At 51.1% G+C, this 25,059-nt stretch overlaps 1 protein-coding gene across 1 annotated transcript in view; it reads left to right on the forward strand.

Annotated features, from left to right (window-relative positions):
- The window catches only part of POLN (DNA polymerase nu), an 86,808-nt gene that overhangs the window by 40,415 nt on the left and 21,334 nt on the right, over positions 1-25,059 (forward strand). Inside the window, exons 12-17 of the mRNA XM_090267165.1 lie at positions 363-419; positions 1,313-1,366; positions 1,955-2,020; positions 14,119-14,176; positions 14,683-14,760; positions 15,538-15,652. Coding sequence (XP_090123291.1) covers positions 363-419; positions 1,313-1,366; positions 1,955-2,020; positions 14,119-14,176; positions 14,683-14,760; positions 15,538-15,652 — 428 coding nt within the window. The remainder of the gene's footprint in view (positions 1-362; positions 420-1,312; positions 1,367-1,954; positions 2,021-14,118; positions 14,177-14,682; positions 14,761-15,537; positions 15,653-25,059) is intronic.

Consider the following 25,059-nt stretch of genomic DNA (forward strand, 5'->3'; position numbering starts at 1 on the left):
CTGACGCTGCCTGACCGCGGTGATTCAGATGGTGGGTGTTTGGGAGCTGTCAGGTCCCACGTCGGTGGGCGTTTTTCCCAGTTTACGCCCCCATGAGGTATTTCGCTCGTCCTGGATTTAGATTTCACTCATCGAAATCTCAAGAGAAAACTAGTTTCCAGGTCATGCGAGGACAGTAGCGATTTTGTCAGGGATTAGTTAGGACACTTGGCAAACGGAATTGATTATGAATCTTCGTTTTGGAAAATATGCTCAGTGTAGACAATTTTCTTACTAGGAGTTTCTCAAGCTAGAAATGAGTGCCTGAAATGTTGAAATGGAACGAAAGAATTATCTTGGTGATGTTTATTCCCCCTCTTTAGTTAAACGCTTTGCAAGACCTGCATCCATTACCCAAGATCATCTTGGAATACAGGCAGGTAAGTTAACGTTCTCTTCTGTAAGTCGGTGAGGAAGGGGAAGCATAGGGCACCATCTCTGTTACCGGAAACCCAGACTCCCCGCGGTGGCCCTGGCGGGGTCCTAATGGGAATAGGGTCTGTTCACGATGACCTCGCGATCGCTCTGCTGACTTACACCCCACGTGGTTTCATTTGTGTCTGCACTCAGCCCGCTCAGCGCTGAGGGGGTCAGAGACACCTCGGAGGGGGGTGTCTGGTGTGTCATCGTCTGACTTCAGTGCAAGGTAGGGTCCCATCAGTGCCACGCTGGGGGGCCTCCTCCTGTCCCCCACCCCGGGCCTGGAGCCCTGGCTCCGCAGCTGGGCGCCCCTGTGTGCACCCACAGAGCCGTGTGGACATGCCCCCCCCTTTCCAGCTGCTTGTCCCTCTGCACTCACACACCCGCGTTCCCCTGCCGCTCGTGAACCCCGTGTATCACTCTCGCCAGAGCTGGTAGCCTGGGTGCTTTGTGGACTGACCCCGGGACTTGCTGTCCTTGCTGGGGCTGGGCTGCTGTTAGAGAGCTGGATGGCAGCAGCTGACCCCCGTCCTTAAATTACTGAAAGGCTTCAAAGAGGACAGAGAGGAGCACCCCAGGGGAGACCAGGTGGTGCGTGTGAGGGAGCGCCCGGTCCTCTTTGTGACTCGCCTGTGAAAGAACCGTTCCAGAATTCATTTAGAAATGGATAGGGGACACCTTTCTGTGGGGGTCAGTGTTGTCTAATTCGGGGGCCACACCAGGCCACATCAGGGCCTCCTGGAGGCATCTCGGGCCGTCAGAGGCACGTGCCCAGACTCCCGGAACCACGGCTTTGATGCTTGTTCCTACTCAAACACTTAAAGAAAAGGTTACTTTTGTCTTTGCCATTTAGGTTCACAAGATCAAGTCAGCCTTCGTAGATGGACTACGAGCTTGCCTGAAAAAGGTAATTGAGGCCGGAAAGTGTGAGCACTGTGGTTTGCACGCGGGTGCAGATAGGTGTGGAAGTCCTTTATGCTGTAGTTAGTGGTGAATGACCCAGTGCCCCTGAGCCGTGAGCCATGGCGTGGCTGTGAGCCGGGCCCCTTAAGAAGCTGGTGCAGACGTGGAGGCTCGGCTGCTGACCCCGGGCTTGCCCACCACTGACCCCGGGCTCCGCCGCCGCCACGGCAGCTCACTTCTGCAGCCGTTTCAGGCAGGTCTGCGCTCAGAGGCGGGCTGTGACTGTCTGAGGCCACACCGCCCACCTCGAGGCCATGAGGAGCCCCCAGGCCCCTCCCAGGCACAGGGTTTTAAGTGACCCGCACCCCCTGCTGCAGTGCCCCGTCGGTGAGGGACCTCTCCTTGCCCACCCGACGGCACACCAGCGGTGTTTGACACCTGGGACACGTCAGGTCAGGGTTTAGGGCGCGTGTATGAGAGCAATGAGGGGCAGTGAAGGTCGTGTCTGGAGGGACAGAGGCTGAAGGGCCCCCCACGTGCTTGACTTCACGGCACATTGTCAGCTTAAACTGAGCCTTTCTAACCGATCAAGGGCTGCGTTTCCTCCACGTGGAACCAGACTGGGACTGTGACCGGAAGACTTTCTGCCAAGCACCCGGTAAGCTCGTGCTCCTGGCTAAACGCCAGTTTCCGTTCTCACGGGGGCCCATGCTGATAGATCATGTCTTTTCTGTGTATTCATTCAGCTAGTGTTCACTCAGCACCTCCTGTGTTTTGGGAACACAGCGGGGACAAGACACACGGTCGTTGTGAAGCGCTGAGTGAGGGAAGCGTTCCTCCCTGTTCGGACAGTCGTGCACACGGTGCCACGGGCAAGGCTGCCGCCCCGTCCCCGCCCTCCTGCTGCACAGGCGGCTTCTGAGGCGCAGGAAGGGGCTCAAACAGCTGGGGCCCCGATGCCCACCTCCCTTTGTCATTCAAGACCCCCTCTGACGAAACCGCGGGCGACGCCCCTGGGCTCAGGGTGTCGGTGTAAGAACACTTAAAGCAACCAGCTCTTTCAATGGTTTTATATTTTTGAGTGAAAGACGACTCCTTACTAGTTTCTCATTACAGGAACAGTTCCTTAAGTACAGAAAAGAAATGTAAAAACAAAACAAAAACAACAAGGAATCAGAGTCCCCGGTGTCCTGCCTTGCAGGATTCACTGTGGCTCACGTGTCAGGGCCACACTGCCCGAACACATGTGTTTATAAAATACTGCTTTTCTACAAAAATAAAGCTACACTTCTCTTTCATGCTTTTTCCTTTTATTTAGGAAGTCTTGATAGCATACATCAATATGGATCTGAATGTTTAAATAATTGAATTATTTAAATATAGGAATTAGGTATGTGAATTACTTAAATATGCACTATACTATGTATACATATGAATGTATGGTGTTCACGGTAAAGAAATGCAATTAATGTGGAAGTTCATAGAATCAAAACTGAGTCCTCTGTCACTTCCTTTTGTAATGCGTGTGTCCGTCCCGAGGGTCCCCGTCCTCTGCCCTGCAGGCCTGCATCGGGCCCTCAGGTGTGGTGCGAGGGCGGGCGGGGGCCGTGGCCTTGGGTGAGGCTGCCCTCTGAGGACTGTGGAGTCACCGCTGTCTCTTGAACCTCGAACCCATTCCAGGAGGGTCCTACGTTGGACGCCCCCCTTCAGAGAGCTGTCCTGTGTCTTTATAACGCTCGTCCTGACGCGGAGCCTGCGCCAGCATGGCCTCAGCGGGAGCGGGCGCTGAGCCCTGACTCACTCGGCCTCTGTCTTGGGTGGCGCCGCCTCTCACTCAGGAGTGACACCGAATGCCACTAGGAAGGCTGCCTTTCAGGGAGCTCCTTGCTCTTTCCTGTTTTTATTGCAATTCCAGATTAATCTCTTGCTCTGCTTTATTCTCTTCCAGACATTTCTGATGTCTCTGGTTTGTGGGCAGCGCTCCTCCCAGGTTTTCAGCGATGCTCTGCTCCATTTATTTTCCTGCTACTTCAGCTGAACTTTGGAAAAAGGAGGAACAAGTGTAACGTGTGCCGTAAAATGCCTAGAGTTTGAATGACGTTGTTTTTGTGTGTAAGCGCACAAAATACACTAGAGTAACATTTAAAAAAATCAGATTATAACTGTTTTCCGACATCTCCAGAAAGCTGGCTTCTCACACCCATGCGTGCCCTCCCAAGTGCTCTTACCACACACTTCCGCGTTCCGCTTCGTGGTTATTTCTGACGACAGGAAATTGTAAAATGTTCTTGTCTTTGGTTGACCCTCATCGTTCCCACATTTTGACATTTTAATGAATTGTTAACAGGTAATAGTTTATTTTAGGAACAGGGAGAAAATAGTCGATTCCACTGATTCAGGTCCAGTCGCAGACTCAGCGCACACACCAGAGCGTTTCCCCAGCGGCCGCTGTAGAGCCTTCGCCCGGTCGCGCCGACAGGCGCATCCTCTCATCTTTGGGGTCCGTGGGGTTTGGGAATTTCCTGCTTCCTCACGTGCCTAGTGATTTGGGGCTGTGTGCTAGACATTTTGAATATTGTGTTATGATGGTCTGGGTCTTGTTTAGAAATCCCATTAAAATGTTGTTTTCTTGGTTTACTAGGCAGTCAACCTGGTTAGGGTCAGGCTGCAAGCTGAGACCTGCCTTCCATGAGCAATGGTTCCAACGTCTGTTCTGTTTTCAAAGCATCTGTGGCAAATTCAGATATTCCCAAATGACGGCCACCCAGTGGCCAGTCTGGGAATCCAGCATGATCCACCTGTTAGTTCAGTTCTCAGGCCTGGGGTGTGCTCTGGGGGTGACGGCCGCACGTGCATGGCTGGGAGCGGAGCCCCGGGGTTCCCACACAGCCCCTGGGTGCCGGCCCCAGCTCCTCCCTCTGCACAGTGAGTCTGGCATCTGGTGACGGCATCTGTCAGGCTCTGCCCTCAGCGACTTTCAAGTCCAGGGTGGGGCAGAGGTAGGTGGGCAGTGGTTTGCATGGGAAAAAAGGCAGCAATTACTAAAGAATAATACAAGAACAAACCGTGTTTCCCGCACCCACAGCTGCACGCCTACGTGTGCCCACCCTGCGCACGGGTGCTGTCGCCAACGGGAGCCACCGTGCTGTGCATTTCACCCCCAGGACTGACTGGCTTTGTTCTGACCAGAGTGTGTCACTCTTCCAACGCAGTTCTTCGTGAAAACGTTTGGTCATTCTGGGTCCTCTGTACTTTCATCTGAACTTCATAATCGGTTTTTAAGTTTCTGCCCGAAGGTCTGCTGAGTTCTGCATTGGGATTACATTGCGTCTAGAACTCAGTTTAGAGAAATTCACATTTTATTGGTATTTAGTCTTCCATCTCTTGAGAAGGGTACGTCTTGTCATCTCCTTTGGCCTGACTTAATTTCTCTTGGCAAGGTGGTGTAGTTTTCAGAGTACAGGTCTTTTTGAATATTTTGTCGGATTTATCTTTCAGTAGTTTTAATCCTCGGCACTATTACGAATTGGATGGTTTCCATTCTGAAGTACAATTGATTTTTATATTTTGATTGTGCACCCTGCAGCCCCAGTTCTAGTACCTTTTTTTGCAGACATCCTCTTGTTTTCTGCATCAATAGTCATGTCACATGTGAATAAAGGAGGTCTAGTTCTTCCTTTCCAGCATGGATGCCTGGTAACACCAACCAGGACGCTCTGTGCCACGGCGAGTAGACGCGGGAGAGCAGGTGCGTGTCCAGCGGCCGGTCTCAGGGGAAAGCGCTCTGTCTCATCGGGGCGCGCGTTGCGGGCCCCGGGTTTCACGCAGGTGCCCTCACCCACCTCAAGGAAGCCCATCGAATAACAACTTGCTGAGTCCAAATGGTTTTATTTCACCTCTGTTTCTTTGGTTTTTAAAAATATTTCATTCATTTTTAGAGAGGGGAAGGAGGGAGAAAGAGGGAGAGAAACATCCATGTGTGGTTGCCTCTTGTGCACCCTCAGCCGGGACCTGGCCCGCCACCTGGGCCTGTGCCCTGACTGGGAATCGAACCGGCGACACTTTGGTTCGCAGGCTGGTGCTCAGTCCACTGAGCCCCGCCAGCCAGGGCACCTTTGTTTTTAAGTCATTTTTGTGAGCTATAAAGTTCCCAGCTGAAAGTTTTTCTTTCAACTCTGAAGATGTTACTTGACTGGCATTGTTCCCGATGAGACGTCTGCTGTCCTCGTCGTCTCTGCTTCTTTCTACGTAATGTGTCTTTTTCTGGCCACTAGAGAGTTTTCTTACGAGCACTAGTTTTAAAAAATATGATTATGGGAACCTCAGTGTAATTTTTTTCACCTTTCTGTGTTTGAAGTTTGCTGAGTTTGTTGGACATTATTTATTCACGTGCTTGTTCTGTTCCTCCTCCTGTCTCCTTTGGAAACTCCACTTACACACGAACACTAGGTCACTTGAACTTGTCCCATAGTTCACTGAAACTAGTTTTTTTCTTTGCCTTCGCTGCTTTTTCCTGTTTCAGTCTGGGTAGTCTCTGTGCCTCTGTGCAGTGGCTCACGCCTCCGTTGTCACATTCAGTTTGCTGCTAACCCCACTGAGTGGATGTTCATGTTAAGCATTATAGTTTTCACTTCTAGAAATTCAGTTTGGATCTTTTTTTGGTCATCTGCATCTCTAGTTAATATTTTTCAATATATCGGATGCAGTTATCATAACTGTTTTCTGTTTGACTGTCCTTGTCTGTAATTCAGCCCTCTGTGTTTGCTCCAGGTCAGAGGAAGAGTCTCATGAGGACTCTGTTTTCTCTTCTCTGCATGCCGGGTCATCGTGGTTCGGACGCCAGACACTGTGGGTCTTACATGGTCGGGTCATGGACCTTTCTGTATTCCCATAAATACTCCCGGGCTTTATTCTGGGACGAGCTAAGCTTTGGGACCACTTGGTCTCTCTGGTCTTGCTGCGCCGATGTGTGATGCAGGTCCAGGAAGTGCTTCGTCCCATGCTGGCTCACGGTCCCCGCTCCCTAGACGAGGCCTTCCTGCGTGTTCTACCTGTCGCCCCACAAACCTGGGGCTTTCTGAAGAAAGAGTGAGTGGTGGGAACAGGAATTACTCCTGGCCCCGTGTGAGTGTCCTGTGCTGTTTTCTAATCCATTTGATGGTCTTTCCCTGGCCTTTGATAGTTTCCTCATGTGCCCCCTGACCGTCCCCTGCTGGGTGCTCAGCTCCCTGCTACGCTCGAGATCAGGGTCACTGTGTAGGTTATCTGTGTTCTTCTCAATATGAGGATGGGGGCACTTTCTTTTCACATGTCTACATTCCAAGTGGAAGTAGAAGCTCCCACCTAATAATTTTCAATACAGCTAGAACCCTGCATTGTTGGTGTTCTCTTAGCGTTGAGCCGTTCACTAACCAACACCGGCTCCATCAGGGCCTCGGTCTGGCACTTTTTTAGGTGGTCCCTGGCTGGCTTTGTGGTGGTGCTTGTCAGAGCGCATTCTCCCTGCCTGCGCTCTTCTGCTTCCTCCCTGGAGGGCAGGCTCCGTGAGGACCGGGCCCCTTTATGCCCGCTTCTCTAGCATATGTCCAGGCCTGGCTCTGTACCTAGGACATGGCAGGTACTGAGTATCTACTGAACGGAAGACTGGACGTGTGATCCACTCTTTTTAAATTGATTTGAGAGAGAGAGGGGAAGGTGGAGAGAGAGAAAGAGAAACACAGATTTGTTGTTCCACTGATTGGTGCATCATGGGTTGATTCTTGTACGTGCCCTGACCGGGGATCGAACCCGCATCCTTGGCCTATTGGGATGATGCTCTAACCAACTGAGCTTCCTGACCAGGGCCAATGTGACCCACTCCTGAGTTGTCATCTCACATCTCAAAGTCACCCGGTTTGGGACCATCACCAAGATGGCAGTACGCGGACAGTACGGACCGTGCCTCTTCCCCACGCCGGACCTCCACGCTCCCCACGCTGAGCGTGAGTGGCTCAGGAAGGCTTGGTGTGTCTCCGTTCTCTTCTGCCCCGGACTCAACTGCCATAAAGTTCATGCCCCGCGATCCTGGTTCTGTCTGTCCCTCCTGGAATGATCGGTTCTCCCACAAGCCTTCCCCTGGGAGAGTGCGGAGGGCTTTGTTCTTCCTTCCCTGGCCAGAGCCACGTTCCCAGCCTTGCTTCATCACCTAATACCCGCTTATCAGGTGCGGCTTTAACGTCCCGTCTCACGTTTCCGCGTGGACAAGGCCACTTTTTGTCAGTGTCCCCGTTCACCACGGTACCACCGGGGGTGGGCCCAGACTCCCCAGCCTCTGGTCATTCAAATGTCTGACCTTCGCGTGGACTTCCATCAACTCCTTAGACTCCTCCTTCTCCATTAGTCTTTTTAAAAACAATTTTGGAATGTTACAGTTTTAAAATATGGATTAAAATCCAAGCATTATTTAGGTGGGTTTTTGCCTTGTGTATTTTTCCCTTAGTTTTCTTTACTCTTCTAACTATATGTGCAGGATTTTGTTAGCATGTTTGGCATCTGCCTGAGTTGCAGCCAAATTAAGATTTTTGTCACATTATGGTTCATGCTTTGATATAGTTCAGGATTCCTCAACCCTTCATGCTCTCCCTTCTGTTTAGATCCCTCTTTCCTGCCCCGGAGCCCCAGCCCAGCTTCTCGCAGCCCCGTCCGGTGACCACCTGGGAGATCTCAGCTCGGGACCTGCCTGCCGGGGGCCTCGCCTGGCCCCGCTGCCCTCCCAGACCCGCAGCTCGGCACGCGCCTCTCCCCCAGGGGAAAGGCCGGCATGGGGCCGGGTACTGAGCAAGTGTTCATCGCCTGCTTAGAGGCAGCCCCGTGACTGGGCGGGTGCTTCCTCCCAAGTGCATTCTTCTCAGATCGCTCCCCCTTCACCCCCGATTTTGTGTTTATCATCCATTTTAACACATTTCCTTAAGCACTAGGTGGGATCGTACAGTGTTTTCAAACGTTGCGCACATGGCCTGGTGTTGAACCCTGGCAGCTTGCCGTGTTCATCCTCCGCCGTGCTTGGGGATCGGCCCCCGTCGGCTGGTTCCTGGGTCCTGGCGCCCGTAAGCACTTCATCGTGCAAGTGTGCTCGACGGTTCTGGTTTTCTCTACTGGAAACAAGGCTGCAAGAGGAAGTGATGCCGCCGTGAATACTGGGGCGTGTGCAGATCGCCCCGCGTGTCCCCAGCAAGGCTGGCCACAGAGTGCTGGGGCTCCGCTTCCTGATGTCGCCTCGGGTGGGGGGGACCCCTCCCCCTCCCACTCACATGCACCGCAGCCCGCGCTCTGCCCACACCACTGCTCCCTGCACGTCCAGACGTTGTACTTTGCACCAGTTTTGACAGGTGTGGTTTAATCGGCGTCCTCTAGTGACTGACGAGGGTAAGTGTTTTCATCTTGGTTGGTCTTCGGGTGACTTGCCTGTTTGTCTCCATCACCCGTTTTCAATGTCGTGGTTGTCTTTTGTTAATTTGCAAACGGCCTTTCTATTTTATGGATACCTCTCCTCTGCCTGCTTGTATAAACGTCTTCTCCCAGGCTGTGTGAGTTCTGGGGTTTTCTTTCACGTGGCAGTCTGTCTTTGAGTTAACAGATGTTCTCTCCTTTATCATCGTCAAGTCTGTACTCTTCTCTTTTTGGTTGGTGCTCTTTCGTATCTTGTTCACGGGCCCTTTCCTTGCTTGGAGACCCTTAAGACACTCGTTTTCTTCGTGGTTTCAGAGTTCTGCTTTTACATCGGGCCTGTAACGCCCCTGGAAGGCGCTGTCCGTGGGTGTGGGGCAGGGACCGGATCGGTCCCCGTTTGGATGGCTTGTTGTAACTGTCGTTCTTGTAAGGTATTACCCTGGTCGGGGACGGTGACTTGCAGCGTGTCAGCTGTGCATAGCCTCTGACGGGTGCGTGGGCCTCTTCCAACCCTCAGCTCTGTCGGCCTGTGATGGCCCCGCCGCAGTCGTGAGGCCCAGGAGCGTCCTGTGCGCGCCGGTCACATCGCTGCTCCCTCGCACCATCCTTGCCTTCCTCTCCCGCAGGCACCATTGAGCCGTGTCTGCCCTAAGCTAGGGAGTCACTACCTGTTCTTGAAGGAATGAACAAAATTGGGACCTGAGTCTGAGCTCTGAGTGCTGAATGCAGCTAAGGTATTACTGGGAGGGAAACGGGGCAGTGCGGTTCTTCTAGCTTGTGTCTGTTACAGAGCACATTGATGCCAGTACTGCGGGGGCCACGTGTGAGGCATGACCTGGCCTCGGTCACACAGCCGGCCCAGCGCCCATGCTCAGCACCCCAGCAGGCCCTGGGCCGCCGCCTCCGTTCCTCTCCCTGGGGACGAAGCTGTCCCTCCATGCGGCTCTCAGGAGCAGGGCGCTTCCGTCACAGGCACCCTCCTCTGTGCGCCTGCAGCAGCCCCTGCCCCAGCCCCGCTTCCTGCCGCTGCCCCGTCACTCCCCCCCCCACCTCGTTCAGCAGACACCCGCTGAGCACCCCCTGAGTGCCTGGCTATTCAAGGTGCTGTGCTGGATGGACCGAAACCCCTGCCCTCGTGGAGCTGGGGGTGGGGGGGGCTGGAGGGCGTGAGGCAGGCCGCAGACATAATACCTAAGCCATGACATGGAAGATGCTAAAATGTGGGGGGCACAGAGTCAGGGTCGGGGCGCCGATGGAGGACGTAACCACCAAACGAAAGCATTATGGGGGTGAGGGAGCGGGGCACCCCAGAGAGGTGACCCGGTGCGTGCCGAGGCCGCCGGAGCCACTCCCAGGACCCCTGCAGCACCGGGGCCAGGGCGCACGCTGCCCCTGGGGCTCAGAGCAGCAAGTGCGGCGGCGACCGCCCTGTGGGAATGTCCGCATGGCCCGTGCCCCTTTCTCTGCACCACTTGTCCTTCCTATGGTTTGCTGCCATGGTTTTTACTCGTGCGGTTTTCCCTCGTGTTCTTAAGAAAAACGATTCCGAGAAGCACCTGGCGCTATCTGCCCGCACTCCAGAGGCAGCAGAGCCCTGGCTCCAGGCAGACCGGGGTTCGAATCCCAGCCCAGGCACTAGCAGTGTGACTCCAGCAAGTTACCAAACAATCTGGAAACCTCAGTTTTCCCGTCCATGAAATGATAAAATAATGTGTCTTTTCTGGGTTATTATGAAAATTTTTCCTTTTTCATTTCATTCATTCAGCTACTTGTTTATTGCTCCTGTGCCAGGAAGGGACACAGATGCTGAGGACGGGTGACACCAGGCCCGGCCGGCCCTCGGGAACCTGCGTCTGGCGGCAGCGCAGTCAGTTCGTTGTCCCAGCCCCCGACAGCTGGCACCCCGTGAGGCCTGGGCAGGTGCTGCTGCTGCGTGTCCACGTGCAGGTCAGGGCCAGGGGGCCAGTGCTGAGGCCAGCGGTGACCCTTGTGATGGTCACTGCCACTCAGTTTCATTCCACACCAATAGGGACAGGGCTGCCACCCCGGTACTGCCACCTGCTGCGAACCTTGGCCGAGCTGAGGTGACTGACAGTGGGCCAAGGTGAAGCCCAGGCCCAGGCGGGCCGAGCAGAAGGCCGGCAGCGCCCTCCCACCTGTTTGTCCTGGAGCAGCTCGGGCAGAGGCGAGCCCATCCCATCGGTCTTCTACAGGAACTGGTTCTGGGTGTCTGGGTTTACCTCTGTTGCGTCTCGGTTTTCAGTTTCATTAATTTTAACTATTTATTACTTCTCTGTTATTTGCATTGGAATTAATGGTCTTCTTTTTATTTTTAAGTTTCCCAAGGTAGAAGCTTAGATTACTGATCCGAGAATGTTCTTCTTTTCCAAGTGCTGCTTCTACGTCCCATACACTTCAATACTGTGATTCCTCTTGTATTCAAGTCAATACGTTTTCTAAGTTCCTGTGAGAATTTTACTTTGACTCCTGGCTTAGGAAGTGTATTGTTTAGCGTCTAAATATTTGGGAATTTTCTAGATATCTTTCTGGTACTGATGTGTAGTTTAGTTCCATCGTGGTCAGAGAACACTCTCTGAACGCTTGCCCGGTGCCCGTGGGGAGGCCCGTCCTGAGCAGTGTCCCTGTTCTCTCTGACTGGGTGTCGCGTGCTGTGCGTGGCAGTGAGGTCAGCCTGCCTCTCGTGTCACGCTGTTTGGATTCCCGTCGTCCCCGCTGGTTTCAGCTCCACGTTCCGTGGCGTCCTGGCAGCCGCGCTTCAGTCTCCACATGGCACCGCGGGTTTGTCCGTCTTGTGTTCCCGCTCTGTCTGCTCTTCCTTTGTGTGGCCTTAAGCTCTGTGGTTAGATGTTGGCACATGCAGAATCGTTACATCCTCTTTGTAAATTTACCTCCGTATCACCACATAACGTTCTCGTCGCACGCGGGGGTTCCCTCCCCTGAGGCCTGCTTTGTCTTGTGCTAACACTGCAGCTCCGGGTGCCTTCCGTCAGTGTCTCCGTGGCCTTCTCACCCGCTCACTTTTCATCTCTGAACGTATTTCAAGTGGATTTCCTTCCGACAGCAGACAGTTGGGTCTTGTATTTGTGCAACCCAACCACGTCTGCCTTTCAATTTATGTGTTTAACGGATTTAAATTTAATGTAATCATCGATAGGCTTGGGTCTGGGGCTGCCACTTCATCTTTTCATCTGGCCGGTCTGTTTTTTGTTCCTCTGTTGCCTCTCTCCTGCCTTCCTTTGAATGACTGAATAATTTTTAGAATTTCATTTTAATTTATATATTAGATTTTTGGCTAAATCTCTGTATAATATCTTTAGTGATTGCTATAGTAATTATAGTATATATATCAATTTTAATGTATTTGACATATATCAATACATTATATCTACATACGTTGTGAACATCCCCAGAAAGTGTAACAACTCTTGCTTTTAACAGTTACAAATATTTCAATGAATTTGAAAATCTAAGCATATTATGTTTGCTCCAATGTTGACTGTTTTTGTTCCTTCTTCATTCCTGAAGTTCTGAGTTCACCTTGGCGACACCCCCCCCCCGCCCCCCGTAGCCTCGAGCACTTAAATGAGCCCTCCTCTCAGAGCAGGTCCGCCGGGGACAGCTCGGCATGTTCCCCAGCCGTGGCATCCCTGCGGCCTTCTGTCCTGGAGCGAGCGTGTACTTCGTGAAGAGAAAGCTCTGACCTGGCTGCTGTGTCCAAGTGTCGCTGGTTCGATTCCCAGTCAGGGCACATGACGAGGTTGCACGTCAGGTCCCCAGTTGGGGGCGCATGAGAGGCAACCGCACAGTGATGTTTCCCTCCCTCTCTTTCTCCTTTCCCCTCTCTCTAAAAACAGATAAATAAACAGACAAATAACTAAATAATTTTTTTTTTTTTTTAAAGAGAAAGCTCTGAGCTGACGGCTCTCTCCTCCCAGCCAGCCGCTCCCCGTCGCTGTGCGGCCGTCACTCCCATCGCAGCCCGCTGCACGGACTGTGCCATTTGCTTTCAAGATTGCGTTTTAATCTTTGGTTTTTAGCAGTTTGATGATGATGTTTCCAGGCCTGATTTTCTTTTAATTTATCCTGTTTATTCGGCTTCTTGAATCTGAAATACACGTCTTTCACTACATTAGGGAAATTCTGAGCCATTATTTCTTTAAGTATTGTTTTCTGCACAAATGTCGCTTTTCTCCTTCAGGGGCTCAACGCAATGACGTTGCTCTCTGGATACTGTCCCACGGCTCCCTGAAGCTCTACTCATTCCCCCCGGAATTTTCTTCTCTCCTTTACACTGGATGCTTCCTGCTGATCCATCTTCAACCTCACTGGCTCTCTTTGCCTTTCATCTCTGTTCTGTGATGCGCTCATCGCGTGAATGTGTAGTATTTTTAGAAGCTTATGTGAGTCTGATGCACAGAAAACCTGAGAGCCCCAGCTTCATACCTGCAGGCTTGGCATCCTCACCTTAAAGAGTGAGGGCGACAGCCCTGCCTCCCACCTCCCAGGATGCTGGGGCCGTGAAGCGGGTCACCCAAGATGTTTAGCAGCTTGCACTGGAGCGCGTGTGACCAAGACCAGGGGGTCGAGACCCAGCCATGCACCAGGAGTCCCGGAGTCCTGCTCCCAGGCAGCGCAGGGCGTCATTGCTCGAGGTGCCGCCGGGGATCATGAGCCTCACGTCGCCGACAGTCCCGGGGTTTGAATGGTGGACACAGGCAGAGGCCAGCCGTTCGGTGCATGGCTGTGACCTGTTGCTGTCGCCCCAAGTTGTGATGGCACTTGACACAGTCCCCAAGGGTTTTCAGGGATAGGGCCACGTTTGCCATCAGCCACAGGGCAGGCCGCGAGTACCAACACCGAGGCTGCGACCACGTGCCAAGAGCACCAGAGGAGGGGTGGTCAGCGTGGGGAGCCCGGAAGTTTCACCTTCAAGTACGTTGTTAAAGGAAAGTAAAAATGCAGATCTCACCAAAGTCTGCATTTAGCACATTATGGAGGAATTTTCAAGTTCCCTAAGCTCCTACATTAGGCTGCTGCTAAAGGAAAGACTGTGTGTGACTATGACAGGTCACAGGCTACAGCCCCAGAGACGCGCCCTCGCACTGGCTGAGCATACTTCGCGGCGTACCCACCGAAATTATGTTGGTGTTGGATTGTCGTATTTAAGTATTGACACAGTGTGCACAGTACCTCAGTACTGGCTGTGTTAATGTGCAATAAAATGCAACACATTTCAAATACCCTTAAGTATACAGGTTAACTTAAAAGTAAATCTTTTAGCTAAAGCTGTTCTCTTATTATTAACAGAATATCCAAGGGATCTCCAAGCACCCAATTCAGATCACTAAACCACAGAATTATAAAGGTAAGGCATTTCTTCTGCTTTGCTAAAGTCTTCGGTAACATTCCTTAAAAACCTACAAGTGGTGGAGCTTGCTTTTCTAGCGCTTCCCAGAATTCCGCTGTGTGTTTGTGCAGCACGAGTGAGAGGGACATTGAAGAATAAGGCACAGCCGGAGTGGAGTGACGTGGCGGCCCCACAGCAGGCCGCACGTTAGAGTAGGCGATGACCCCACAGAGAAAGCAGCTCCCTCTGCCGCCTCTCCCCCTGCAGGCTCCCAGCAGTGGAAGAGCAACTGCAGAGCTGGCTCTTACTCAAGCCTGAAAATCACTGGGAACGCTGGCAAAAGGGGGCCTGCCCTTACACGGCTTCACTGTCACGCCGCCGGCTGCGTTTCTGCGCAAGTGCTCGGGACGCCTGGCACGCAGGCTCCTTTCTCTTCACGGCGGTGTCCAAATCACTTCATGTGAGGGGTGGCTACAGACGAGCTCATAGCCACCCTCACGCAGCGCCCCGCGCTCCCATTTCAGGTACGGAAGAGGACACCCTCACCATCGCCCCGAGGACCATGTTCGTCTCCGCCGAAGGTCGCAGCTTCCTGTCAGCAGGTATGGGCACACCATGCAGGGCACTGTGTGACCCTGGAGCTCCCTTGTTGCGCTCCATACTGTTACGATACTTAGAAATCTGATCATTGAAAGGTACTTACCAAACTCGCTCCTGAAGCCCTGAGGCAGATGTGTGCGTGGGGCAGCGGGCCCTCATGCGCGGGGGAGAAGAGCAGGCCTGCTCCCAGGGCCCTCCCTTCACCGTCTCTAGATCGCACATGCCCCTACCCTGGCCCTCCCGCCAGCCCTGCCGCCACCCTGCCGCCACCCTGCTGCCCTCCACAGCGGCCCTGCACGGAAGCCTCGTCCCCAGAGAGCGTCTCGCTCCCTCCTTGGCCTCCTCTGTGCCTCTGCTCAGATGTTGCTGTCCTTACGAGGCGCACGCACGCTGCCCACCTATGACCGCGGCGTTTCCCTGCACCCACCGCCTGAACCACCTCCTCCATGTCACGTCTCACCCCCCCCCCCCCGTGAGCAAAGGGACTGTCACCTGTTTTGTTTGCCAACACACCCAAGCACACAGCCCAGCACACAGTAGGCCCTTTATGACATTCTGATGTTCAGAATAAACAGAGAAACGAATGCTGCCCGCCCTGGAGGTGTGGCCAGCCTCCTGGGAGGCTGAGGGGCCCCTTGGGCTTGCTGACACAGGACCCTGGCAGAGGGGCGGGGCGACGCTGAGACGGGGTTGGCTGGGGGAGGGGGCCGGGGCGTGGGTAGCAGCAATGAGGGACATTGTTGGCAGAGTCTGAATTCACGCCGAACCTTTTCTCACAGACTTCTCACAGATCGAGTTGCGCATTCTTGCCCATTTATCTGGGGACCCAGAACTTTTGAAGTTATTCCAGGAATCTGAAAGAGATGATGTATTTTCTACCCTGACTTCTCAGTGGTAAGATATATGAGCTCACAATATTATCAGATCTGCAGGAATGCCTACATTTTAAAAGCCTGAAGTTATTCCAAGGCTGTTTTCATAAGAAAGAAATAATATTTTCCTCTAGAGGTTAATCTCTTTGAAACGAAGAGTAGATAACTAGGATGCCAAGAGTTTCCTAAATATGAAAACTGAGAGCGCCTCACTGCTGAGAAAGAAGTCTGCTGCTAAAGAGCGTCATAAAAATCATTGGAAAAACTAAAAGAGCAAGTCACGAGTTTCCTCCAGGTGACTAGCAGTGTGAACAGCATGGAGCCCAGGGTGACCGTCACCCTGTCGCCCCGTCCCCACCAGGTGGGGCAGGGCACTTCGGGTTGTACGTGACGGTTGTGCCCCACTGTGACTTAAGAGAGTCCAGAGGCAGCCTGCACCCAAGGCCCATCTTTCTCTCTGTGTCAGTATTGTTAGGGTGCTGGCTTCTCCTGGCTGGCAAACGCCTGCTGCCTGTCTCCGAAATAGGAGGGAGGGGGGGTGCAGGCTCCCCTCCCACATCCGCCCTGTGGTCAGAGCCCGCTGTGGACTACTGACTGCTGCACCTCACATTCCAGAGCCGCAGTGTCAGCTGGCATAGCTGCAAGAGAGGCTGGTAACGGGAATGCTCTAGAACAAAGGCACACTCACAGTTTCTCACCCAGGCCAGGCACATCACTGCCTGGAGCAAAGTCAGGCTCGGCTGTGAGGAAGCTGAAGGGCCGCGGTGGCCAGCTGTTGGGTCCCTTCCTCCAGCAGCTGCAGCCACCGCCCTCCCCTCCCTTCTCAGCCTCTTCCCTCGTGCTGCTACCTCTTCGGGACCTCCACACCTCCCCCATCCCACCTGGTCTCCTCACCCTGACCCCCTGCAGGAGGGGCACTAGAGACGAAGCTCCCCAAGGGCTGTTCCTCTGGGTTCCCCACCCCTGCCCCTCTTGTACACTCCCCTCTATGTCATCACTGTATTTTATGAAGGTGCGTGAGCCTTATGAGGACAGGGCCACCTCCCTTGGTCAAGTGCAGATGCTGGCCACCCTGCCCCTCACTGCCTCCCACCCTCTCCAGCCACTGGGCTGGTCCAGGCCTTTTCTTCCCAAGGGCTTGGGGAAGTTCCCCTGAATGTCCATGTGGCTCATCCCTGCTCATGTAGTGATGGTTTGTACATTTACAAAGTTGTGCAACCATCAGCACTGTCTAAGTCTAGAACATTCCATCACCCCAAAGGGAAACCCATGCCCACTAGCCATCACTCCCTCTTCTTCCCTCCCCCATGGAAACCATGACTCTCCTCTCTGTCTCTATGCACTTGTCCGCTCTGGACACTTCATATCAATGGAGTCACACCATATGTGGCTTTTGGTGTCTGGCCTCTCTCACTGAACATAATGTTTCCAAGGGGCAACCATGTTGTCCCACATATCAGTGCTTCACTCCTTTTTATGGCGGAATAATGTTCCAATATGTGGAGTAATGTATTCTGTGGATTGCAGTGTACAAAAGCAAACCGTATTTCATTTGTTTCTCCACTCATCAGTTTGTGGGTATTTGGGTTCTTTCCTCCTTTTGGCTGTTCTGAATGGCACTGCTGTGAACACTTCTGGGCAAGTGTCTGTGTGGACATGGGTGTTCATTTCACGTGGGTCGTGGGTAGAGACCAAGGAGTGGAATTGCTGGGTCATATAGTAATTCTGTGTTTATTTTTTTACTGTGGTAAAATAGCATAACAAAAAAATTACAATTTTGGCCCAGGCCAGATAGCTCAATTGGTCAGAGCATTGTCCTAATGCGTCAGGGATGTGGTTTTTGTCTCAATTCAGGGCACGTGCAGGGGACAACCAATAAATGTCGGAATCGGTGGAACAACAGATTGCTCTAACTCTTTCTCGCTGGCTCAGTCTCTCTCTCTCCCTCCCTCTGTCTCTCTTTCTAAAATCAATTTAAAAATTTTTCCATCTTAACCATTTTAAAATGTACAGTACAGTGGCAACTGTATTTGATTGTTTTGTGGAACTGCCGAACTAGTTTCCAAAATAGCCACACCATTTTACACTTCCGCAAACAGTGCGTGTGTTCATTCAGACTCTCAACACTTCATTATCTGTCTTTTTAATTCTAGCCACACTGGTGGGTGTGAAGTGGCTTCTCACTGTGGTTTGGATTTGCATTTCCCTGATGGCTGCTGATGTTCAGCATCTTTTCCTGTATTCACCACCTATTCTTTATCTCTGTCTCTTTTTTCTCTTGTTATTCCTGGAATAAAAATGCACTCTGGGGTGTTTTGCTCACCTCAGCTTTTTCTGTACTTCCTCCCAGAAGATGTCCTTCTGTTTCACTCCCTGACCAGTTAGGATATAAGATAGTACAGAATTCTGAAGGCCTGTATTGCATTAATAACACTCCTTCCCCATCTCCAGAGGTATGGAAAGTCTTAAAAGATGGTCCCTGCCTAGGCAGAGTGTTTTGCTTATTTGGTTCATTTTGAGCTCTGCTACCCCCTTGGTGCTTGGATGGAGTAGTGCCCTGTGGATATTCTCCTGCAGAGTGTGTGAGAGGAGCTGTCTGCAGTTCAAGATGAGCGCTTGCGTAGATCAGCAAGCATGTCCTTTGTTCAGTGGGCCCAAAGCTACTTTGGCTGTTGCTAATCAAGTTTTACAGCAAAATATTTTTGTCAAAGCACGAGGCAAAGGATGCAGCCAAAGCAGTGCCAAGAGGGAAATGTATAGCACTAAATGGTCATGTTAAAAATGAGGAAATATCTAAATTTATCCTGTGAAGCCAATATTACCCTGATACCCAAACCAGACAAAGAGAGTAAAATTAAATAAACCCAACTCCAGACCCATATTACTCAGAACTTGGATGCAAAGCCCTCAACAAAATATTAGCAAACCAAATCCAACAATGTCTAAAAGTAATTACACAACATGTCTAAGTGGGACTTGTTCAGCTGTGCAAGCCTGGTGACATGTTTGAAAGTCAATGTAACCTACCACATGATCAAGCTAAAGAATAAAAATAATGTGATTATGTCAGTTGACCCAGACAAAGCATTTGACAAAATTTGGCGACCATTTATGATAAAAATTCTTAGGAATTTAGAAAGAGAGGGGAACAACCACAACTGGATAATGAACATCTAAAAGAACCCCTGCAGTTGACAGTATATTTAATAGCGAAGGGCTGACTGGTTTCCCCCTAAGATTAGGAACAACTTATTAATATTGCATATTGAAGTTCTCGCCATTGACTAAGGCAAGAAAAAGAAACAAATGGTATACAGATTAGAAGGAAGAAATAAAACTGCCTTTGTTTGCAGGTGACAGGATTGTCTATATAGAAAGTCCCAAATAATATACAAAAAAAAAAAAAAAATTTAACTCCTAGAATAAATTCAACAAGGTCACAAGACACACTATCGACACGAAAATAGTCCATTTCAGTTCTATAAACTCACAGTGAATGTGCAGAGACGAATTAGAACTGCAGTACCAACACCATTTACAATCACTCCAAAGATAAGGAAGTAAGTACTCAGTCAGCAAAATATATACAGGCTCTCTGTGTCTGAAATTACAAAGTGCTAGTGAAGGACATCCAAGGTCTAATAAATAAAGACACCCTGTGCTCATGGAATGGAAGACACAACGTCATTAATGGGTCAGTTTTCCCTAAAATAATCCATAGGTTTAATACAACCCCTGTTGAAACAAGCAGATTTTATAAGAGACAAGCTTACTCTGAAATTTATATGAAAAGGCCTAAAGTAGCTAAAGTGATCTTGACAAAGAAAAAAAAAAAAAAAATGGAAGGAACCACTACCGGATATTAAGGCTTAATAAGGAGGAATCATGAGAGTGTGGTGTTGGCAGATGGACAGACACAGAGACCAGAGTGACTGAGAAGAAAAACCAGAAAGAGACCCACACAAATAAGCATGCTAGATTTTTGAAAAAGGTTTCAAGTATCAAGACAGAAAATAATTCTCTTCAGATTCGTCTTCAGCTATTCACTCAAAGCCAGCTTGAGAAGTTCATGTCTACACTGACTATTATCTTTCCTGCATTTTATTAGCTTATACATCAGGTCTGTCCATAAAAAGTCCAGCCATTGTTGAATGAATGAGAACGGTTTGCATGACATTCATGTAACCTGGCAGCCAAAGAGAGTGGACTGAAATGCACATGTGTGAACAATGGCAACTTCACTGTACTAGTCAGTGGGAGCTGTAGATGTCGTTGCAATGCATTGTAGAGCAATGCATCTGCATCAAATTTTTCATTAAGCTTGAACATTCCCCATGGAAACTTTGGATGATTCAGAGGCCACAGCTGTGGGCAACTGGTGATTGGCAGCTTCATCACGACAATGCACCATGTCTCATGCAGAGTTTTTAAGTGAAACATCAAATCACCCAGGTGACTCAGCCACCGTACAGCCCAGATTTGGCGCCCTGTGACTTCTGGCTTTTCCCAAAACTAAAATTACCTTTGAAAGGGAAGAGATTTCAGACCATCATTGAGATTCAGGAAAATACGACAGTGCAGCTGATGGCGACTGGGAGAACTGTGTGAGGTCCCAAGGGGCCTTCTTGGAAGGGGGTTGAGGCATCATTGTCCTGTGTACAGTGTTTCTTGTATCTTGTATCTTCTTCAATAAATGTCTCTATTTTTCATATTACATGGTTGGATACCTTTTGGACAGACCTTGTAAGTCTATGGAGAACTTCAAAAGTAAGAAGCTTAGAACACCCACATGGTGGGTGCTTCTAATCCCCCCCAGCAGAGTTACTCATTGACAATAGCTGCTGTGGAAGTGATCTTTGTGTTCTGAACAGAGCACTAGAATAACATGGTAAAGGGGGGAAAAGCAAGATCAAATACACTCTTAAAAATATTTATTTCATGTAAATGCCTCATTCTTTGAAAAGCAAAAAGGCCATTTATGTTACATTCTGAAATATTTGGTAACATTTTCAAAGAATAGCAATTTCCTTGACAAACCTTTATGAATATGTAGAATATATATAAAAATAGAGACTTGAAAGATGTCTTAGGAATCATCTGTAAAGCTATGCTCTGACCAGTGAAAGCCCGGGGATCACCCACCATCCATGGTGGGGCCAGGGCTATACCTCAGGCGCACGTGGAGGACACCCCATGCTGCCCACAGGGCCTGAGAGGCTACGAGGCAGCTTTCTCTACAGTGACCATTGTGCATCTGCCTGATGAGGTGGTTTTCTAAAAGTTTCACAAAAATGCAGATAAAAAAATGCTCTCTTTACAGCTGTGTATTCAACTCAACATTTTCAGACTGAAACCAGAAAAAGTTTTAAAACTGCAAAATGCACCTGTCTGTCTGCTGCACAGCACTTTCGGGAGAGCCTTCCTGAGAAGTTCTCTCTAGGGCAGTTGTGTTAGGGCGCGTTGCTGGCCACCGCCTCCGGGGAACGTGGCACTTCCCTATCCAGTAGCTGTCAGACTTGGGCGTGGGACTTGCTCTGGCTCATAAAATGTAAGCAAAAGTGACACGTCCCTCCTAAGCTGAGGCTTCGAGAAAGTGCACCCCTTCCTCCTGTTCTCTTCAGTCACCATGGCCGGCAAACTGAGACAGGCCACTCCATCATGCCGCACGGTGAGTGGAGGAGCAGTGTGATGCGACACAGTGAGGATGAGGAATGTGACTCTGGGGGGACGTAATGCTGCCAAGTCTGCAGGGCCTGGGGCCAGAAGTAAGAGGCTGCGCTCACGAACCCTAACTCCCATGGCACCGGTTTCTGGGCTTGATGGCAGAACCACGTTGAGGAGTCCGGTCCCTCGGGACACAGGGTGCTGCAGGTTTTAGGGGGGCAGCACACGACGTCAGGGAGAAGAATGCAGTGCCGCTGGCTGGGTTGTGATGCAGCCTGCTGGGAAAGCGAGGCCTGCGCTGGGAGGGGGGCCCAAGGCCCTCAGGTGCAGAGCGCCACCAGGAGTGAGGTGAGAGCAGGTGGGAAGAGCTTATCCCTGCACCCTGAGTGTGGGAGGCTTCAGAACGGGGGTGCAGCACTGTCCTGAGCTCCAGGCTTGCAGCGCCGGTTCTCAGCAGGGGGTCCCCAGCTGACTCCTCCCTCCTCCCACACCCCAGTTCCAGCCAGGCCTGCAGTCCCTCTTCCGTCAGCAACCTGCTGCTGTGACAAGTTCCCGACCTCCCGTGCCTCCCTGCTGCCTCCACATTCTCTCACTGAGATGCAGTCGGGACACGCAACCCCACTGGGCCTTCACTGGCTAATGACACTCGCCCCCCAGGAGCCAGCAGCACGGCCACTCGGCGTGACAGCCAAAGCAGCCTGTGGGACTCAGGAACGGGAAGCTGCTGTCCTGCTGCTGCCCACAATGGCAGAAGCGTCCTGTGTGAAGGCGGTGACTGCCCGCTGGGGAAGCCAGGGGAGTGGACTGCAGGAAGCTCACTGCTGGGGCCCAGAGGGGGACGAGGCAGCTGAGCTGGGCAGAGATGCAGGCGGCGTGGAGGGAAGAGGCAGTGGACGAGGCCCAGCGCCTGTGAGTGCGGAATAAATGCATGCAGGATCCAGGCGGAGGAAAGTCAGAAACACAAACATGATCTGAAATCTCTGCTCTGTCAAGACGCCACTTCTCCTTTCACTGACGTGTAAACAGAATGTGCTTGTAAGTACGCCCATATATCAGAAACTTGGTAACTAGACAAGCTCGCCCTCTGTTTATGATGCAAAGTAACCCATCCAGTCATGGAAGAGTTTAAAGAGCAACAAGGAAGACCAGCTAGCTCCCTCCAGACCCTCGGGTGTATTATAAAGGCACAGATACCGAAATGCTGTGTGGGTGCCAGTGGAATAGAGCGGCGGCAAAAACAGCGTGCAAACGCAGACCCACGTGTGCGGCAGCTCGCGTGTGATGGCAGACGCTCGCTTACGGCATAGTCTCGGGTGATTGCCAGGTACCCGTGGCACAGAGCGCGGTCTCCGTGGAGCTGGCGTTGTGTGCACGGAAAGGACGTTCTTACTGAACAGCCCCGTCTTCCAGGCACAGAGAGCCCCAAACAAGGTGGCCCAAGGGGACCACACCAAGACACATCATCATCAAAATGCCAAAGGTGAACGATAAAGAGAGAATCTTAAAGGCAGCAAGAGAAAAGCAGAGAGTTGCCTACAAAGGGGTGCCTGTAAGACTCTCAGCTGATTTCTCAAAAGACACTTTGTAGACAAGGAGGAACTGTCAAGAAGTATTCAAGGTGATGGAGAAAAAGGACCTACAACCAGGATGACTCTGTCCAGCAAGGCTCTCATTTAGATGGGAGGGCAGATCAAGTGCTTCCCAGACAAGGTGAAGCCAAAGGAGTTCATCATCACCAAGCCCTTATTATATGAAATGTCAAAGGGACTTACTTAAGAAAAAGTGAAGGGTCGCAGGTTCGATTCTCAGTCAGGGCAGTGCCTGGGTTGTACGTGCAGTTCCCAGTCAGGGTGCTGACGAGAGGCAACCGATCAATGTTTCTCACCCTCTCTTTCTCCCTCCCTCCCCCTCGCTCTAAAAAATAAATGAAATCTTTTTTAAAAAAGAATGCAAATGTGGGCACAGAGTTTTGGTTTGGGAAGATGAAACTTTTTTAGAAATAAATAGCAGTCAGTGATGGTTCCACGACATAGTGAAGGTCCTTAATGCCACTGAATCGTACACTTACACATGATTAAAAGGATAAATTTTACGTTACGTATATTTTACCAAAGAAAGAAAAGAAAGGAAAACCCTCTACTCAGGGCAGCGCGTGCCTGCGTCGTGGTCAAGGCATTTAATGGCGTGTCTTCGCCACCTGCTGCCAGGGAACCGGCAGCCTGCAGATGCCCCATCACTCCGAGCTTGAGGGGCCTGGTGCGCAGCGTGGGCTGTGTGAGCCTCCCGCGCGTGCCCTCCTTGCTCTCCTTCCCACTGACATCAGGCTAGCTCTCCGCCTGCCTCCTGGCCTCGTCCGTGCTGCCGCCGGGCTGGGCCGCACCCCAGGCCTGGCTCGCAGGACATGGAGGTGCCCGAAGCCTGGCTGCGGCCGAGGCCAGCATCTGCTTGCAGGATTTGACAGGTTAGGGTTTGCACTTCTCCCCCTTGGTCAGCTTTTCAGAGGCCCCTCCCAGGTGGCTGCCCCACTCCGAGTGCCAGAACCTACAGGGGTAGACCCCCCCAAAACAGAATTACCTTCTGGAGGACTGGCCCTTGTGGTGCAGGCTCCTCCCGATAGGTGTTCTAGGCACCGTCTGGATCAGTGCACCAGCTGGTGGTGTGAGAGGCTTCAGTGAATTAATTTTGAAGACTCAGCGCGTTTGCCCATTGCATGATGGGTGACTTACGAGCGCACCCACCCACACCACGCTGAGTGTTCAGCAGTTTTTGACCAAAAACAGAATGACCCTTCTGCCTCACCCTCCCTAGTCACCTGATCTTGCCCCAAGCCAATTTTTTTTGTTGCCCTGGATTAAAAAAATTCTCAAAGGGAAACGTTTTGCAGATATGGAAGAGGTGAAACAAAAAATGGCAGAAGCACTCAAAGGCATCAAAATCAACAAGTTCAAAAACCGGGTTGAGCCGTGGGGGAAAATGTCTCGATATTGCATCAGACAGAGAGCACTCTGAAGGGGACCGAAGTTTAAACATGCAGGAATAAGTACAAGATTTTGTATAAATAAATTCCAGGTTTTGGGGTCCCCCCACATCTGTCCTTGTCATTCCTCAGTGGGGGACTCATGTTTGCCAGTCTGCTCTGTGAAAAGTTACGTCTTGTGCTCTTCATTCGCATTTACCGGGACGGGTAGGGCTCTGCCCATTCGCCTTCCAGCTCCCACTTCTGAACTGCTTCGTTCCCGCCCTCCGCCCAGTGTTCTGTGCCGCTGTCTTTTCTCGGTGACTTGTCGAGGTTCTTTATATATTCTGGATGTGCCCTGTTTCTCCTTCATAGGCCAGTGCGTAGTTTTTAATTGTCTCTCAATTTTCTACAATGCTTTTTATCGTGCTGGGTTTTAAAACTATGATGCAGACTATTAATTTATATACGATTTGTATTGTTTGTGTCTTTCTGTCGATACTCTTCTGTTTGTGGGAACTTACAATCTCTTTATTTTCTTTAATTCTATTTGCCTTTTTTTCACATGTAGGCTTTTAATCTGTCCGGACTCTGGTTTTCTGATACATGAAAACAAAGATCCAACTGATTTTTCCCAACACGGCCAGCCAATTGTCCCAGTGAGCTGTGTGGGAACCCCCCACCGTGCCCCTCACCCTGAGCACGGCCCGCCGCCAGGCCTCCCATGCTGCTGCGTGCAGATCTGTATCCTCAGCCTTCCGCATCTTCTTTAAGACCTTTTTTTTAAAAAAATTTTTAAAAGGTTCTAT

The sequence above is a fragment of the Furipterus horrens genome, unplaced genomic scaffold (genome assembly GCF_987537825.1).
Source record: "Furipterus horrens unplaced genomic scaffold, mFurHor1.1.pri manual_scaffold_2, whole genome shotgun sequence".
Lineage (NCBI taxonomy): Eukaryota > Metazoa > Chordata > Mammalia > Chiroptera > Furipteridae > Furipterus > Furipterus horrens.